Here is a 19,871-nt window from a genome sequence, read left to right as displayed (position 1 = left end):
GCCGGCTGTTGCCTAGCGACGCGGCTTGCTGGTCTCTCCGGAGGTAGGAGATGACGACTTCCGGCGGACGGGACGGTGCGTGCGACGGTTCCCAGGCCAGACAGCGACTTGTAAGTATAAATGTATGTTTTGTACACTATTTTCTTGCTGTAGGTTGGAGCTGAGGACGGGGCTCATACCCCGAAACATTCTCCCACCTTATTTTTTTTAATTGTCAACCAATTATTTCCTAGCAGCAGTATGTTTTAGTTGTGGTGCAGAAATCCAAGGCATCATATAAGCAAGTACAGCTGAATATGCATGGCATGGCAGAAAATATTACCTAGAGCAAGTTGATGCTGTGGGATTCGCCTTGATATCTCGGGGATACTACAAGATGACATCATCACACTATGAACCTTGTTTTGTATTTTCTGCTGTAGTCTAGCAATGCTGTCTTCCATGCTGCTGTAGTTCAGTCTAGAGACCATGTGCTTATTTGTCACATTTCCTGCATGATGCACTGAGATCGAGCTGATGTCCTTGAAGGTAAATTCTGGAGTGGATTGTTGGTAGTGGAGACCTTTGCCAACACTCGGCAGAGCATTTACTGCTCGTTGTCTGTGGCGCCTCTTTGATGGGAAGTCTGCGGGACTTCTGTGCATTAACTCTCCATCTTGTGTTTGCTCAGTGACAGCATACTTGTGCTGTCCCTGGATACGGCTCAGTATGCTTACGTGGTTCCAATTTGCAGGGTAATCATCACTGTTTAATCTACTAGCAGCAGGTGTAGGGGCTTGCTGATCAAGTGCCCAATCTGTCAAGCAAAAAAGCAATGTATTTGTTTATATATTAAATACTGCATATATTTAAAAAAATTTCAAATGTGCTTAGTCGCAGGATCAAGCACATCACAAATATTATAGCGTGACATTAATATATTTAAAAAACAGAACATTGCAAAAATCACAATACAACATAAACCACATTAATCCAAATAATTAGAAATATCAATAATTATAATTCAGGGTTGAATAGTGCAAATAAAAGTTGATAAAATTGTCAGAAAATTCAGCACAACCAAGTAAGACCCCAAAGCCCTGTGGAGGGTCTTCTGCCTATAACACCTACCCGCTGTTCCCTTAGTGCTAGACTTGCACTCGAGTAGAGCAGAGGACTGAACTGAAATAAACGGTTAGGGACATGAGCAGGTCTGGAACTCAGCAGCACAGAGAAGGTATCCCCGTTGCTTAGTGACCGGCAAAGTATGCTGAACATAAGTGATGTAACGTCCTAGTCGCCTAATAATGGTCAGGAACTGTAAGGAGGACAAGCCATGGTGGATGTGGCTCATAACATGAATAAATATAATAGCTTGAATTGTGACAAAATACAATCAAATCGTCCCATTAGGGAAATGTAGGGAAATATTATGCTTTGGCTACTGCAAATTCCCCATACAGTGATCATAAATGTATTAAAAAAAATTCTTAGGCCTCTGTACTGTCTACAGTCCTCTATCATACAGCCTGCTGTACACAGTCTACCGCACAGGCTTTTCTTCCACATAGCTCCGGCTAACATGCAGCCTCATCTACAATAAAGCCTGCTCTACCATACAGTCTCCTCTGACAAACTATCCTCCTCTACATAGAGCTTCCTCTATATACAGTCCCCTCTGTCATACATTCTCCTCTACCATATAGCTTACTTTACCCTACAGTGTCCTCTACAATAAAGTCTCCTCTACTGTATAGCTTACTCTACCCTACAGTGTCCTCTACCATATCGTCCGCTACAGTCTCCTGTACTATACACTTACTTTTGCTGAGCAGATTTTCCTTTTCCACAGAAAAAGTAGTTGGTGACTCATTGCTGTTATGATCTGATCTTTGTACCGAAGAGTTCTCCTGAAATTGCTGCTGTACATATAAAGAGGTGACACCTGGATAAAATGAACAACAGGAACAACATAAGTTGAGTTAACATGAGTTCTTATAGCTTTATTTTTCATAGCTTGTTGTACAACAAACAAGTTTTCCTCTTTTGCAGGGACAGTAAATAATATTGGGGCAGATGTATTAACCCCCCCCCCCCCGACCGGCTTTCTGGGTATGCGCAAGATCTCGCTAAAACCGCAAGATCTCCAGCACAGCCCAAGCCAGAGGCAGGGCTAGCGTTGTCCCCGCAGTGGGGGATAGGACAACGCTATCCCTGAGCTGGGTTTGAAGCTGGGTAGTTTTCTATAGAAAGATATACATCATAACCATGCATAGTAAATGTTTTAATTAATATTTTAAATATCATAGTTGTACCTTTCTCCCTAATGGTAACTGGCCGCTTTACATTGAGCACGGGTAACACTTTAGGAGGAAGAGGCCTGCGCAGCAGCTTTGGGGGTTCCAGCGACAGACAGGGAAACTCCATAACTAGGTAAAATGAAACAAACAACTAAATCATTCGAAAGGCTGGAACAGTATAAGAAATATTGGTACTTGTGTATTATCAGAGCGCCCATTACACAGTTTACGTAGTGGTGTATTCAGAATACCAATACAGCACTATGCTGGCTATGTAAACCACGTAAGTGGCTCTGGAGCCCTAAAAATACACAATGCTTAATAGCACAACGAGCCACGGAGCCCGAAGCGTGGCGAGCACATCGAGGTCCGCGTCCCCTCGTGGGGCTCGCTTAGCTCCCCGCGCTTCGGTCTCGGTGGCTCGCTGCGCTCGCCACACTTTATAAAATCGACTCCACGCCGACATGGATAGTGGGGGTATGACGTGGATAGTGGGGGTGAAATGGGTGGTCTATACTTACCCTCCTCCAGCTCGGGCACCGCGTCGATCGCGGCTGACTCACGCTGGGATCCACGGTGACTCCCCGGCAGTCGCATTCAGTCCCCCTGCTCCGTCACTCGCCACGGACGCTGTACGCAATTAGCGTAGTACCGCTGGGGGAGCAGGGAAACCATGTGATGCGCCGCCAGCAGCACTACGCTGAATTATGTACAGTGTCCGCCGTGAGTGCTGGAGGAGGGGGACTGAACACTGCCGCTGGGGAGTGACCATCGCTGCCGCCGGGGAGTAACCGTCGCTGCCGCTGGGGAGTCATCGTGGATCGTCGCCCGGAGGAGGGTAAGTACAGGTTGAGTATCCCTTATCCGAAATGCTCGGGATCACAAGCATTCCGGATAAGGGAATTTTACTGTTTTTGGAATAATTATTTTTTAGGCATACTTACCTGTCCCCTGGTGGGTCCCCGATGGTCCCTCGGCGTCCATGGAGTCCTCTGGCGTCCATGGCAGGCCTTCAGCACCATCTCTGGAGTCTCCAGTGGTCCCAGGAGTGCTTTTGCGAATTCCCAGGCGCGCCGGTGATGTCACCAGCGTGTGCAAAGCACTCCTGGGACCTCTGGAGACGCCAGAGAGGATGCTGAAGGCCTGCCATGGATGCTGGGGGACTTGGTAAGTATAAAAAAAGGGTTGGGGGGGGGGGGATTTAATTCTTCGAAAAAAAAAAATGTTCATTTACCAGATCATATACAGTACCTTCCTTATAGCCACTAACAGCCATCTATATGGTCCTTCCATTTCAGGTCTCACTTTTTTTTGGAGTCCAGTGTCGTTTCCCTACCTTTTCATGCACGTATGGCAAATCGCAACCTCGCTGTGAGGACTACGACTTGGCAATTCTAACTGGATGTCACATTTCTCAAGTGCACACATTTGTGCAATGTATTTGCGGTCCATTAAACAAGCTCACTTTGTCAAACTAGCACCAAATCGAATTGACTCTAGTAGGAACCAAGCCTACATCACATCTTATATAAACAAAGACTGAAATAATTGGGGTGATTCTGATTTAATAAAGTCTGCTGAGTACACCATCTAAGAAATCAAACATTGGTGTTTCTATATCTTGCAATACTGTTTGGCAGTGAAAAGCTGATGTTTAAGTATTTTCCTAAATTAAATGAAATAAATGCTGTGTATGGATATATACACAGTAGAAGGGTAAGAAATATAATAGCAGGCGAAACTGACATGATATGCTTTATAATTTCAGCTTTTTTTTAAATAAATAATTATTGCACCAAAAACACGGGTACAAATGTGTGAGGCATAGGCATAAATTAAGCATATCAAATGTTACATGCGATGATCAATGAGATACAATATGCCATAATCCAGCACATTCCACAGGGATCCATTATAATACGCTTATTTACATATGGTTCAATATCTATGTAAATTATCCAATTCCTAAGTATTAGCATGCATGAGATACAATTAAAGAAAAAGTAAAAGAATACGGATGCCTGGCTTTGGATAACACAATGGGAGGATCTCCGGTTTCATAATATTGGGTCAAACACGTTATGAATCTGGAACTGGGATAAAGTTGTAAAAAGTTAAAATAACACATTCCCATGTGTTGAAAAAGGAAGAGGCCTTCTTCTCCATCAAATATAGGGCCTTATTCAGAGTTGATCGCAAATGCTAAATCTTTTTCAAATAGGCAAAACTATGTTGCACTGCAGGTAGGGCAAATGTATCATGTGCAGAGAAAGTTATGGTCCATACACACTGGGCGACTTTGAGCTGAAATTTGCTCAAAACAGCATGTTTGAGCAGCTTTCAGCTCAAAGCCACCCAGTGTGTATGCCCCAGCGATGAGCGGTGAGCGCTGCTGCGTGTTCCTGTACGCTCCTGCATTATCGCCAGGAAAGCCGTAATACCAGCAGATGAGCGGCATTGAGGACGGCTTTGCATAGCGCTGCGCTATGCAAAGCCGTCCTCTCCCCTCCGTCGGGGCGGGGCAGGGGGAAAGCCGCTCAGTGTGTATGCACTGAGCGGCTTTCCCCCCAGCGATGATAGCGATCATCGCTGTCCATACACACTGGGCATAGTCGTCCAGTGTGTATGGACCTTTAGATTTGGGTGAGTTATTTTGTTTCTGTGCTGGGTAAATACTGGCTGCTTTATTTTTACACTGCAGTTTAGATTTCAGTTTGAACACACCTCACCCAAATCTAAAGGTGCATTTCCCTTGTATACTGTAGATTGCCCATACACACGCAGAGATGTGTGCTAAGCGATTTGTGCTAAGCAAAAAAAAAAAGTCGCTATCGCTGTTTTGTACACAAAGAATGATTTGAACACAATTGCTAACAATTGCTGTCTAGATTTTGACTGCATGTGCTTAATCTGAGCCGGCGGGCATTTAACAGTAGGGATTCCATTGTCGTTATACTGACCCTCAGAATCCCAACTGTCGGGAAATCATCTGGCACCCCCTGCAATGCAACATAATTTTGTCCATTTGAGAAAGTTTCTGCATTTGCAACAAACCCTGAATCAGGCCCTATGTTTGAATATTAAAAATTGACTTCCAAAGAAGTGCAGATGTGTCCACCCTTGAAGCACTATTATGGTGCCCATACACTAGTACGATTTGGGGCAATTTCACCTCATCCCGACGTATCGGGCTGAGAAATCGGGCCAAATTAACTGTGTTTAATGTCCCCATTGGGTTCCATGCGCATCGGTCTTGAGCCGGAGGTCGGACCCGGTGCCTGTCCGACCTCCGACTCGGCCCCCCTTCCGGCAGCAGGGAGCGGGGTTGCATGCAATACATCAATCCTGTCGCCTGGGAAGGTCTCGGGTGGTTCAGGGGGTTGGATGCCCATACACTGCTACAATACATTGCAGTAGGGTATGGGCATCTTTAGAGCTACAATACCATCAAGGAGAACATCACTATGGGTGGTATTCAATTGTTATATCGTGCCCGATCTCCTGTCTAAAGTGATGGGAGATCGAGGGGCGATATTCAATTGATCTATTTTTTTGTGCATATTGCATTCATTATGGTCGGATTTAGCCACGCATTTGCGCATTTCAGCTCACCACACGCGGGCATAGTGAGCTGCAATGCTGGTGAGAAACAAATGAATACCGCCCTATATGTTACTGTTTAGCATTAAGACATTTTTTTTCTTCTTATAAATAAATCCCTTGCATTTTGATCAGTGAATGAGTTCCTTCTATTTAGAATGACTTCAATTTAGAATTATATCTGCACACTGAACACAGAAGCTTGGAGATATGTTTACATTTTTAATTACCTCTTCTACTGGCGAGGTTTGCATTTCACTGGGTCACACAACTGCTGCTTACTTATTTTGGGCACCAAATATGAACTCCTGCAACATACAATCAACATAGTTTTAACACATAATTTGTATTAGGATTTATTTATGTTAATGTGTATAATTAATAATACTCATAGAAAACTATGTTGGGCACTCTTAAAGCAACATTTGATTTTCATTTTTCTACTTTTTAATAATAATTATCATCATCATCATCATCATTGGACATCCTACCCAAGTTTCTGATCCACAGTACAATGCGGTGCTGATTAAGATGGCAGGAGAGAGGCTTCATACCGGGATACTTGGGAGGTAAGGGTTCGGCCTACAATATACTCCATCCTGTGTAAGTAAACAATCATGGTTTAATGCAGTGGTTCCAAACTTTCTTGAATCATTTCATTCTTAGTTCAGTTATGTGGTGAGGGACAGGATTCACTTCTGTTTGTCCACATATTTTAAGATGGTTTTGCCTATAACATTGTCCATAACCACCAACCCAGGGCATCCAAGTAAGTGCCCAGCCCTCGAGTGCCATGCTACCCAGTTTGGGAACCACTGCTATAATGTATTAATTATGTGCTTTTGTTTTACTAATAATTGTTGTTTTCAATTGTATCGTTTAATCTACTAATAGAGATGTACAGATATAAAGCACAATGGATTATGAGAGGGTTCCAGTGTTTCTCAGACAATGGAACCCACCACTACTCATCTTCTATGGAATGTTTCCATGTTGTACTCAGTTCTACTGGCTAAGCGATACATAATAATGGGCAGCCCATACCACAGCACTGACCATGTAAAAGTGTGTGCCAGAGGCTGGGGGCAGCCCAGCATCTTCCAGAGTGCTGGGCTTGCCCCTAACATGATGTGGGCAAGTTCCATTATGGGGAGTTACTGTAGGAGCAGAGAAGGAAATGGAGGGACATGATAAACCTTTCAAATACATCGAGTGGTGGAGGCTAAGACAGTAGAACACAGTAGAACAATTATGCATGGAATAGACATAAGGACATAAGGATATCCTTACAAAGAAATAAGGATCAAATATGGTTTAAGGTAACAATATTGTAAAAGTAGGGGCAGACTAGATGGGCCAAATGGAACAGTTCTGCCATCACAATCTATGTTTCTGTGTACCTTACCAATATCGTTCATTTTGGCCCTTCTGTACGGTATTGGTCAAAATATCTTTCAGTTTGTATGCTACGTTCGATGAACAATGATGCACGTACTTGCCATAAAGATTGTTCGCCTACTGTGTAGGCAGCTCAAATTTGATATCTTTCAAGAAAAGCCTATAGACTGTAGCTAGATCATTCATCTTTCATCAAATTGTTCATTGTGTATGCACAACATGTTTTGTCCAGGACACTGGGGAAGTTCAAGGGAAATTGGTCATCAATGTAATTCAGTGCATACATCGTCCAGTGTGTATGCACTAAGGCACCTAACCAATGAATGAAATAGTACATATAACCAATTTAAGGCACCTAACCAATGAATAACATAGTACATATAACCAATGTACAGTAAGGCACCTAACCAATGAATGACATAGTACATTTAACCAATGTACAGTAAGGCACCTAACCAATGAATGACATAGTACATTTAACCAATGTACAGTAAGGCACCTAACCAATGAATGACATAGTACATTTAACCAATGTACAGTAAGGCACCTAACCAAAGAATGACTTAGAACATATAACCAATGCAAGGCACCTAAACAATGAATTATTTAGTACATATAGCCAATATTACGCACCAAGTAGCGCACCTTGCCAAGGAATGGCATAGTACATATAACCAATGTAAAGCACCTAACCCAGTGGTTCCCAAACTGTGTGCCGTGGCTCCCTGGGGTGCCTCGGGACACTTGCAGGGGTGCCTTGGGTTGGTCATCCAGGACCAATTCAAATTATTTATGATCAATTATTTCTGGAAAAAAACCAGTGCTGGTGGCTGCCAATCATAAAATGTGTACATTCAGAACCAAATCCTGCCCTTTACCACATAACTGAACCTAAGAATCACATATAAACACAATCTACTTAATTTGATATATATTTTTTGGGGCCTAGGGGTGCCCTGGAAAAATTCTGATACTCTAGGGTGCCGTGATTAGAAAAAGATTGGGAACCCCTGACCTAACCAATGAATGACTTAGAACAAGTAAAACATACTAAAAAATTACTAATATAGCATATATAACCAATATAAGACATCAATCATTGACTAAGATAGCACTAACTGTATAACCACAGTTACACCCCTACCTAACCAATGACTAAGATATCACATGTAAACAATGTAACACAAACAGCTGATGACCAATAAAGCACATACAGTATAACCAGCATAACACAACAGAATTAGGTGGACTCCGGAACACCAGATCGGACCAGCTGCCTGCAGCAGCCTCTGCTCCTCTGTGCACATCTCCATGCACCATTTGCTGGACTCCGGAACACCAGATTGGACCAGCTGCCTGCAGCAGCCTCTGCTCCTCCGTGCACACCTCCATGCACTATTTGCTGTGTGACAGCTGTCATATACATGGGCACAAACAGCTCCAGAGAGGAAAAAGTAAATGTATGGAGCGGTTCTAGTCTTGCGTTACCAGTATGACCATGCTGCTCCTATTCTCTCTGCGGGTCAGGTCACTGCTAGGCGCTGATCGAGTCTGGTGTTCTGGAGTCTGACGTAACAGATATGTAAAGTCTGCAATTTCATATGAAGTTTTTCACTGCCCTATTTTCCCTACAGATAACACATAAAACCTATTTAACATATAAAAGTAACATACTGTAGATCAGTGTTTTTCAACCACTGTGCCGTGGCACACTAGTGTGCCTTGAGCTGTTCTCAAGTGTGCCTCCAGATGTAGAGATGCCCAAACTAGTTTACAGCCACCACCAGTGCAAGTGTTATTTACTGGTCTCTTCTTTTCATTTAAAGGGCCAATGTATTTTATTTGTGTTACCTGTGGGGACCATGTGATTGTTTCTTATATAGGGGGCAATAGGTTTGTTTTTTTCCTGTGGGAGCCAATGTGTTTTGCCCTGTGGGGATCTCATGGTGTGCCTTGGCAATTTTAAAATCTTATTTAGTGTTCCGCAAGGTAAAAAGGTTGAAGATCACTGCTGTAGATAAACAATGACTGACAGCAAAAGCTAACAAATAATGCACCGATAACCAAATAATCATTCTCCCTCCTGTGCCACTAACAGCACAGGCCTTGGTTTGGACGGGATGCTGTTGGCAGGTGGACAATAAAAAGGTTGACAGTCAACAGGTTTAGCGCAACGGAATATGCTGCACTATATAAGAAACTGTAAATAAATAAATAGGTTGACTACTATTGGTCGGCAGGCCATAGGTCGATACATGAAAAGGATCCACATACCTTAGTTTGATATGGCCAAAAGGTTGACACATGCAATATGTCAACATGGGAAAGGTCTGCATGAAAAAGATCAACATGAGCGTTTACATTTTTTTGCCCAAAAGAGGTGTTTTTTCATACTTCACTATCCAAATGGTCATAGGCCCTTATTCAGATCTGATTGCAGTACAAATTTGTTTGGAAAATGGGCAAAACCATGTGCACTGCAGGTGGGGCAGATGAAACATGTCAGAGAGAGTTAAATTTGGGTTGGGTGTGTTGAAACTGATATCTAAATTACAGTGTAAAAATAATGCAGCCAGTATTTACCCTGCACAGAAACAAAATAACTCACACAAATCTAACTCTCTCTGCACATGTTACATCTGCCCCACCTGCAGTGCATATGGTTTTGCCCATTTTCCAAACAAATTTGTACTGCGATCAGATCTGAATAAAGACCATAGAGTGAAGCATGGCAAGCGGAATGCGGTACATTTATCCGGTGTTCATTTCGACGTATATTGACAAAGAAAAACATCATGTCGACCTTTCCCATGTTTACCTATTGCTTGTGTCAACCATTCGACCTAAGACATGTCAACCTTTTCATGTGTCGTCCTGTGGCTTGTGGACTTATAGTGGTTGACCTATTGAGTGTCGGCCCTGTGACCCATACCTAGTTTTGACTATAGGCCTTATTTTGGTTGACCCGCTCCCCTCGCGCTCGCACAGGGAATTGACATTCAGCATCTGTGTATTTCTGCACATGTGCAGATGCTGTGTGCGAGCGGACACTGCAAACTACTAGTTCATCGTCGCGTTTGCTCCTAGCAATGCGGGCGCGGGGCATGGGGCAGCGACAACGGGCTGCACCCATGAGCACGCCCAGCATTTCATAGGTGTTTCTATGAAAACGCTGATCATTCCCATGGAAATTAGGCCGGGGGCAGGCAGCTGATGTCAGCAGATGTCAGCTGCCCGTTCACTTCCTGTACACGGAGCACGCAAAGTTAAGACACCAGAGAGTGTCTTAGTTTTGTGTGCACCTTCCAAATCATTCGATGGTCGCTGACCATCGAATGATTTGGCACCCGCACCCAAGGATGCAAATGGATGTTGATGCAAAACATCCATTTGCAGCCGTGTGGAGGAATACACCAAGCGAGGGGGGGCGGGCAGTGTTTATTCCAGAATGCTTGGACCAGAATAAAGGTCAACTTAAAGGTCCCTACTTTTAGGGTATGGGTAAAAACCGGACCAGGACAAAACCCCCGAACCAGACATCAAACTCTGCATTTTGGAGCTTGTATCGTCCGGTCCGGGGGGTGTCCTGTCCGGGGGTGTCCTGTCTGGGGGTTCTGCCTGTGACACCTGTTACCAGGTAGAGGAGGAGGGGTAGAATAAAGCCTCCCTGTATGGTCCGGGCATGTAGCAAAAACCGGACGGTCCGGACCACACGGGGAGGCTGTAATCTCCCCTCCCCCATGTCCTTGGTGATGGCTATCACAGGCATCCCCCCGGACAAGACACCCCCGAACAGGATACCCCCCGGACCGGACCCTACACGCTCCGGAATGCAGATTTTGATGTCCTGTCCGGCGGTCCGGAGTCTAGTGCGGTCCGCTTTTTACATAGTCCCCTACTTTTATATATACAACAGATGCACAATACAGTAGTATGCTTCAGCTTGAATACTATGCTCACTGTCTATCCCTATTCTGATGGCCTTTTATATTAGGGCTAAAAAAAAGAGGTGAATCTAGCTGCATAACCTTTACTATCCCCACAGGGACAGGCGCTGGAGTGAACCATCTCCTGTTATCCTCCATGTTAGCAGTATAGGGGAATTCCTTATAAAGTATTTTACAATACTGCCATCTAGATAACATACACAAATTAAAATATCTATAATAAGATATGCACTTTGTTTCATTCAGCATACATAATACCTGTACTGGTGGCAGCGGGAAGAGCAACAAAACCTGCTATATCTCTTTAATTGTCAGCGTAATTTGCAAATAGCTAATTATTTCAATAAGAGCTAATTACCACGGGATCTCTGCAGACATTACACACACGGAGAACCCACCAGCGCCCACATCGCGGTGCCCGCAGTTTCGCTGTCTCCCAGGCGATAAGTCAGGAATGTCCCGGCACCGAGAGCTCAGAGTCCATAGCAACCGGGCCTAGGCAACTCTCCGATCCCGCAGCCGGTCCCACCAGGGAGCATGCGTAGGAGGCAGCGGCTCACTTGTAGTTTCATATTCCAACTCGCTGCCCTCCGTACCTTGCTCAGTGGCAGGGCTACTGTGTACTATTACTGATACGTGTGTCGACCTCAGGCTCCGGGTACCCAATGTGGGACTGAGGCCTAGGTGCTGTTTCAGGGGACAGAGTGAACTTTTAAAATTAAGTTCTGGCAGGGCTACTGTACTATTACTGATACGTGTGTCGACCTCAGGCTCCGGGTACCCAATGTGGGACTGAGGCCTAGGTGCTGTTCCAGGGGACAGAGTGAACTTTTAAAATTAAGTTCTGGCAAAACAACGAGGGAGAGAGAGACAGTGGGGTTATTCTGGTTGATTCGCAAGACTGCGAATTTGCAGCCTTGCAAATCCACCAAACCCCACCTGGCGAATGAACGCATCGCGGGTTCGCCCGCACAGGCTGCGAATGGATGTTTAGCATAAACATCCATTCGTATGCCGCGGGTAACCTCCCACATCTTTCAATGGTCGCCGACCATCGGAAATTGTGGAAGGTACACGCATATAAAAGTGACTTTCAAGTCACTTCCGTATGCGTGCACGCTGGGTCAGATATGGGCGGGCAGCTGACAGCCGGTGATGTCAGCTGCCAGCCCCCCCACACCCTCGTCACCACCTCATTACCATGAGAACGCCCAGCATTCTCATGGGAACGCCCATGGAACGCTGGGCGTTCCCATATGGTAATGGGGCAGCCCGGGTCCCCCGCCCTTCTCCGCGAATGCGCGGAGGACCAAAGGAATAAGAATAACCCCCTATGTGGGAAGCATGCCTCTGTGGCTAGTTGCCTGCTGAGAATATAGGGACCCTATACAGTTGATTAGGGCTCTACACATGTGCAGCTCCCCTTGCACAGTTGCCGAGCTGTTTGCAGGGATCGGTGCAGGTGGGTTTGACATGGGAGCATCCAGTGTTTAATGGGTGTTCAGCCAGCAGTGGTGGCTCGTACCTTTAGCAGAAGGGGGGCTGCCGCTGGCCGCAATGCAGGCACCCCCTTGCCGCCGTTGCTGCTCCTCCTGATCCCCGCCTCAGGTGCTGCATTTCCAGCGCTGGGTCTGGTGCATGAGCAGATCAAACCTCTGTACTGTGCATGCAGCCAGATTCTATGGGCTGCTTCAGTAACAGCTAGGGTTGCCACCTCACTCATTATTAATTCCTGGAGATCCCACTCACCTTACCCCTCCCGGGGAAGTGGGTGTGGCCTCATAACATGGGCGTGGTCTATTCAAAAAAGGTGGGCATGGCCTCTGTAATATAGATTCTGGACTGGGCAATATGTGACATTAGGAACTTTCTTGAAAGAAAGACTTTAAAGGTTGTGTGGCTTAGACAGCATGTGTGAGGGTAAAAGCACTAACCATCAGCAACCTCAAGCTCCAGGAGAGGTGAACGAAGCACCGTGGATCATAGCCGCCCAGCTTAGCCATCTGAGGGACGTTGCCTTGGCCCGACCATCCGGCTTCCCATCCTGAGCAGGACCCCCAGTGGACAGACACCCTGCGTCTCCAGTCCGCATGATATCCCGGCGTGTCGCTTGAAGAAGGGGGAAGTACGGGGTCGTGGAGATCGCTGGGACGCACGTCGCTGCCCCTACAGACAAAGAGCATCTGTATGGTGTAGCAGCCTAGCATGGAGGCAGCGCGTGGTGGTAATAACACAAAGCAGCACTAGCTACACACGGAGGCTGTGGAGGCTTTTTAAGTCACCCGGATTCCGGGAGAATCCCGGAATCCGGGAAACTGGAAAAGCCTCCTGGAGGGTTGCCACCAATTCTGGGAGAATTCCGGAAATCTGGGAGAGGTGGCAACCCTAGTAACAGCCCATAGATGGATGGCATAATGTGTAAGGGGTACTATGGCATGTGGTGTAATGTGTAAGGAGTATTATGGTGTGTAGCGTAATTTGTGTACGTGGCATTACTGTGTGTGCCATAATGTTTAAGGGGGGGCAGAATTTTTTTGGCAGGAAAACAGGTGCATGGCCTCATAGAAAGGGGGCGTGGCATCACAAAAAGTTAGGAATCACAAAAAGGAGGAATTACACATTATGGAACACACCGTAATGCCCATTACACATTATGGAACACAGAAGTGCTAGATGGCCAGTCTGGCCCTGGTTACATAAAATCATGAACAATGCTCACTCCATCTGATAGGAATAAAGGAAGTTGTCCTGTGCACATGTTTATGAAATATGGAATTGTTAACAAAATGACAACTTAGTGAAATTTCATTTGTCTCAGGATTTCTTCTTTTATGTTCTGCAACAATGACTGCACAGTTCCTCATTCCACACAACTTACAGGAAACATAACTATGCCACTTATGAAAAATACATTTCATTTTAACACTTTATTATGTACACTCTCTGTAAAGTGGCATATCTATAATGGGTGCAGAGTTGGTGGTGCACATGGTCCCCTGTATCCAGGAGGGTACACACCATGCATATCGTCACTCAGAAAAACGTAATATCTTTGGAAATATCTTACCAATGCCCGCATCAGACAATTCCTAAAGGTCACCATATATTTGCCATTTAGTTCCTAGAATATACTTGGATGTACTACTGCTCCTGTTTGTGCTGATAGGAACCATTGTCTTAGAGTGGCATTGCATCTAATCCAATTTTTTTCTCTCTCCTATGTGGGTGCATGTTGGTGCTTTATTAATGTTTTTTTTTGTTTTGTTATTACAGTCGGGGAATCTCCAACTTATTCTCAAAAAATTCTTTAGTGGGAAAGGGTAATGCAAAAAACAGTATTCACTCTTCCCAGAAGTTATCAAGTCCATGTTAAAAACACTGGGGGTAAGTTTATTAAGAGGTGGCCTTTGCAAGTCTCTGCAACAGACAATTTACTCCAACATAAGGCCATCCTATCAAAAAAGGAAATAAAAGAAATTGCACAGGAACTTTTGATGAAATAAAGACAGATTTCACAAACTATCATTAAACCCTTTAATATAAGTTTTTTTTTAATCGGATGTACAGTATTTCAAATAAGAAACAAACCCCCCAAAAATTATGGAAATAATCCACAATAAATTGGTGCAAAATTTTCAGTCCCAAGACAATTCTTTACCAGCTAGTCAATTACAGATGCTCAAAATGTAAGGTCTCATGGGCAGGGCCATCCACCCTCTTGAGTCTCACCTCACTTGTGTAGTTTCACGGCGGCAGCCTAAGCTATTAGCTGAGGCTGCCACCGCGAAACTACACCAGTACCTACCATACTGTTGGTGGGAACTGCATCTCTGTCCCCGGCGTCCCTGGCAAGCGTACTCAGTGCCTCTCTCACACCGCCGGCACCATGTTATTGCCGGGGAGAGGCGCTCCATCTGTTTGACACGCAGATGCTCCATCAATGAGACGCTCCTGCGTCTGAGTAGCTATAACGGCAGGGTACAGCAACCCTGGATACAGGGTTAGGGGTTCTGTAGCGCCTTTTGAAACCCCCACTATCCACGGCAGCCCAGAGCATGGAGAGCACAGCGAGCCCCACAAGGGGACGTGTTACGCGTCCTCCCGACCTTTTCATACCACTATCCACGTCGGCGTGGAGTTGACTATATACAGTGCGCTCGCCACCGAGCCCGAAGCGCGGCAAGCGTATCGAGCCCTGCGAGGGGACGCGGATTACCTTACATGTAATCCACATCCCATCCCTTCGCGGGGCTCGTCAAACTATATAAAATCAACTCCACGCCGACGTGGATAGTGGGGGTCCCCTCGCGGGGCTCCCACGCTTCGGGTAGCCGTGGATAGTGGGGGTTTCAAAAGACGCTACAGAACCCCTAACCCTGTATCCAGGGTTGCTGTACCCTGCCGTAATAGTTACTCAGACGCAGGAGTGTCTCATTAATGGAGCATCTGAGACGCTCCTGCTTGTCAAACAGATGGAGCGTCTCTTCTCCCGGCGACAGCATGTTCCCCTCTCCGCCAAAGAGAGGGGATCATGCTGGTGCCGGCGGTGTGAGAGAGGCGCTGAGTATGCTTGCCAGGGACAGAGATGCAGTTCCCGGCAACAGTACGGTAGTTATTTGTCTAGTTTCACGGCGGCAGCCTACGCTGATAACGTAGCCAGGGACCTACGCTGACTACGGAACACACTACACTACTTCTGACTGACTAAGCTGACTACCCGGGTTGCTTGAACACGAGGCCGATTCTGAAAGGGACGCTACGCTAACTATGTAACTGCCGCCGTGAAACTAAACAAGTACCAAATAAATAAATAACTCACCCAAATCTAACTCTGCACGTTACACCTGCCCCACTTGCAGTGGTTTTGTACATTTAAGAAATAATTAGCTTTGCGATGAAGTCTGAATTAGGACATATGTGAATGCTAGTCAGTGTCTTCAACATACTGTAGTATAGATATCTTCCTGTTTGATAATTGCCTTTGTATTGACTGCTTAAGTATATTGTATTATGTGTTCTTTTTATTGTAATTCTCCTTGTACTGTACTATAAACACTTTCCAAGTATATTATATGTAGTAATTATGAAAATTGTGGAAAACTCTGATTTATTGTCCATTATATTGGCAGCACAGATACTTTTCCAAGTTCCTGTTCCACTATCTTCATTACCCAGTCCCACACAGGCCAACTGCGTAGTTTTCAGTGTCATGTTCCCCGTGTGAAATCTCTACTGGGTATGCACGAATCTCCGATGAAATTACTGCCTCACTATTTTCCAAGTGATTTCTGCTGCAGCAACACCGTCATGGGATTCCAGAGATGTAAATACTGTATAGGTGATCCATTTGGAGTCACTTTCACCAGGAGGACCCTGTACAAAGTAGAGTCTGTATCTGCTAGTAATTTTTTTGAGTCTGAAAGAGACAAAACTAAAATAATCATGAGAGAAGCCATTTTGTCTCTTATTTTAGGAGTTATGCTGACACTCTGTATTCTTTGTCTTTTACGAATAAAGTTAGACTCCCACCCCCCATTATAGGATCAAGATTACATGAAGCAATTCTCACAGCATAGGAATGTCTTGGTACCAACAGACACTAAAAGAGGAGGGGGCGGGTGGGGGAGCAGGACTCTGAAACAAAGAATCAGTCTTTCTCATGTATTGCTTATCTAAATATGATGTATGGAAACTGTACATGCATGTATATATCCTTAGGCAAAATAAACAAGAGACCAGACGTGTGTTGGAATCGCAACCTGTATGTGCGCACTTCATTTGTCTCTCAATCGATTGATATAAGTTCTTGCCGATCTATGAATCACCTTAATTAAGAGTGAAGTTTATCTTCTACAAGTCCTGGACAAAGCCAAACTTCCATATGGTTTAACGTCTATATGGACTGGTTGTGCTGTGGCTGTGGTTTAAGAGTTAAGAGCTGTCGTCCACATGAGTTAAGACTACAGGGAAAGCTGTAAGCATGCTGGTCAAGTTGGTGTCTACTTTTTGTCTACATAATCAGGTGCTCTACATTTTGGTAAAATTAACAAGATGGAAAATGCCATGGTGGATGGCATTGCTGGGCCAAACAGCTTTGCTACATGTTGGTGTTTGTCACAATATGCATGTATTTCAGTTACCGGCTGGTCAAATCCTGCTGGCTTTGTCTCATGCTGCTGACAGCTCTGTATAGTTGAACTGTGCTGTGAGATCTGAGCTCAGCTAATTAGTAACACCTGGTAACTCTCTCCTACAGGAGAGTTCAGTGTAAACTGAGCATGCTCAGCCCATTGATTAGTTCACCTGTGAGTTCCCTGTGCTTCCTATAAAAGGCAGTCTCTGGGAGACAGAAGCGGCCAGAGTATAGGTTCACACCAGCTCCAGCGTTCCAGTGCCTTGTTCTATTCCAGACTTCTGATTATAGCATCTGACCTCGGCTTGTTCCTGACCATTCTCTTGCCTGATCCTCCGGTACCGTGTCCATTGATTCCTGTGTATGACCCGGCCTGACTCTGACTAATCATTGCTGCATCCATTGGTATCGTTTCTGTCCACCTGTTACTGACCCGGCTTGACGACCACGCTCCATATTTCACAAGCTACTGCCACTCATACGGGGAACCTGACCAGGGGGCCGCGACCGACGTGTCGGGTGCCGCAGAAGCCCATATCCCACTTGGAGGGGTCACTGGCAGAAAACCCCCGGCACCTGTGTCAGGTCTAGCCAATCCCCGAGTGGTAGTGCACCCCAAGTTTGTGACAGAATACTCTGGCCCAACTGGAATATGGATGCTGTTAGTGGCATGTCTCATAAAGAACTCCTGGAACACCTGCTGGTCCGGGTTGACAAGCAAGGACAGTACCAAGCTCTGATTATGCAAAGCTTGCAAACTCTGCAGCAGCAATTGGACCTCGCTCCACCCTCTCCAACACCAGTGATTTCTGAGCCGGAGTCCATTAGGGTGCCTCGCCTGCTAATACAGCAGTTACAGGAGCTGGTGTCTAACGTCCTCACCCTTGTCACCAAACTGCTGGGCGAGTCTACTGTGGGCTTGGTGCCTGCAAGACCCTCAGATTCCACTCCGGGTACCCCATTGGCAAATACATCTGTGCCCTTTAAGGACAAGTACGTGAGTCGGCCTCGTCCCCAGTTGTCAGATGAGGAACGCCAGCGACGCAGGTCCTTAAATTTATGTTTTTATTGTGGAGGCCAGGACCATTTGATTGGGGATTGCTCCCTCCGAGAGGCCAGGAATAAGGTTATTGCTTCTGTGCCCACTCAGGAAGAGTTTCATGGCTATCACTGGGGTCCAAGAACTAAAATCTTTTTACCTAAAAGCAGTAAATTTTCGGTCTAGCCGCAAGAAGCGAACCCGAGTGTCAAGTTCCGAGAGGGGAGTCCGGGTGCCCAACCCCAAGAGGGGGTCCCATCAGTCCAACCCCAGAAGGGAGTCCTGTCCATTCAGCCCCAGGAGGGAGTTCATGGTCACAAGCAGTGTTCCCTCTAAGCTGTGCGCACGTGCGCGCGCACACAACTCGACGAGCGTGCGCACAGACATTACAACAGAGCGCACAAAGCAGCAGTGGTCCCTTTTTGCAGTTGTGGACTCAATTAATGTGTGTTTCACCCATTAACTACATTGTGGGCTGTGTTTTAAATGTTTAATACCATTTTGAAGTAAAGTTAACACAAATGCTGAACGTCATTTTCAAGTCCCATATAAGTGACGCACAAAAATTTTTATATCCTTCAAAAGTTGCACAAACAAAATCTTTTGCCGCACACAGCCTTCGTAAAATTAGAGTGAACATTGGTCACAAGCCCCAGGAGGGGAGTCCGAGTATCAAACCCAAAGATGGGGTTCTGTCCAGCCAGCCCCAGAAGGGGGTTCTGTTAGTCCAGCCCAAGGTGGGGCTTCCGAGTATTGTGCTCCAGGAGGAGCTTCCTAGTGTCCTGCCCAAGGAGGGGCTTCCGATTATTGTGCTCCAGGAGGAGCTTCCTAGTGTCTTGCCCAAGGAAGGGCTTCCTAGTGTCTTGCCCGAAGAGGGGGCATCAAAGTGTTTCACCCCAAGTGGACTCTCACAGTGTCGAGTTCCGAGAGGGGTCTCAGAATGGCGAGCTCCAAGAAGGGGTACTGAGTCTTTTTCCTCAGAAGGGGTCTCGGAGGGTAATTTCCCAGGAGGGTTCTCAAATTCTCAAGCCGCAGAACGGGGTTCAGAGTGTCGTGCACCAGGAGGGGTCTCAGACTGTCAGACTCCAAGCAGGGTCTCAGAGTACCGCACCCCAAACAGGGTCTCTGAGCATTGCGCCCCAGGAGGGTTTCCCGAGCACTGCACCCCAAGAGAGGTCTCTGAAAGTGGTACCCCAAAAAGGGCCTCTGAGTACACTACCCCAAGAGGAATCTCTGAGAGTTGCACCCCAAAAGGATCCTCTGGTCGCCACACCCCAGGAAGGGTCTCTGAGTGTGGCTTCCCAGGTTAGGCCACTGAGCACTTTGCCTCAAGAAGGGGCTCTATATATCACCCCAGAAGGGGGTTCCGAGTCAATCGCCCCAGAAGGGGGTTCCGAGTCAGTCGCCCCAGAAGGGCGTTCCGAGTCCGTCGCCCCAGAAGGGGGTTCCGAGTCCGTCACCCCAAGTGGGGTTCC

The 19,871-nt window shown here is 46.0% G+C and overlaps 1 protein-coding gene across 8 annotated transcripts in view; it reads right to left on the bottom strand.

Moving 5' to 3' along the window:
- LRRC63 (leucine rich repeat containing 63) overlaps positions 1-19,871 on the bottom strand; it is a 119,271-nt gene that overhangs the window by 36,122 nt on the left and 63,278 nt on the right. Inside the window, exons 1-7 of one of the 8 annotated variants that reach the window (XM_083168979.1) lie at positions 11,583-11,856; positions 7,375-7,589; positions 6,371-6,478; positions 6,110-6,187; positions 2,295-2,408; positions 1,802-1,924; positions 323-796 (exon numbers count right to left, since the gene is read on the bottom strand). In XM_083168979.1, the coding sequence (XP_083025105.1) occupies positions 323-796; positions 1,802-1,924; positions 2,295-2,406 (709 nt within the window). In that variant the 5' untranslated portion in view covers positions 2,407-2,408; positions 6,110-6,187; positions 6,371-6,478; positions 7,375-7,589; positions 11,583-11,856. Of the gene's footprint in view, positions 1-322; positions 797-1,801; positions 1,925-2,294; positions 2,409-6,109; positions 6,188-6,370; positions 6,479-7,374; positions 7,590-11,582; positions 11,857-19,871 lie in introns of those variants that run through there. The other 7 variants (XM_083168978.1, XM_083168976.1, XM_083168981.1 and 4 more) reach the window with 7 other exon arrangements.

The sequence above is a fragment of the Crinia signifera genome, chromosome 2 (genome assembly GCF_055691185.1).
Source record: "Crinia signifera chromosome 2, ASM5569118v1, whole genome shotgun sequence".
Taxonomy (NCBI): domain Eukaryota; kingdom Metazoa; phylum Chordata; class Amphibia; order Anura; family Myobatrachidae; genus Crinia; species Crinia signifera.
The sequence above is the reverse complement of the archived record's forward strand: the minus strand, read 5'-3'. Positions and strand labels throughout refer to the sequence as shown.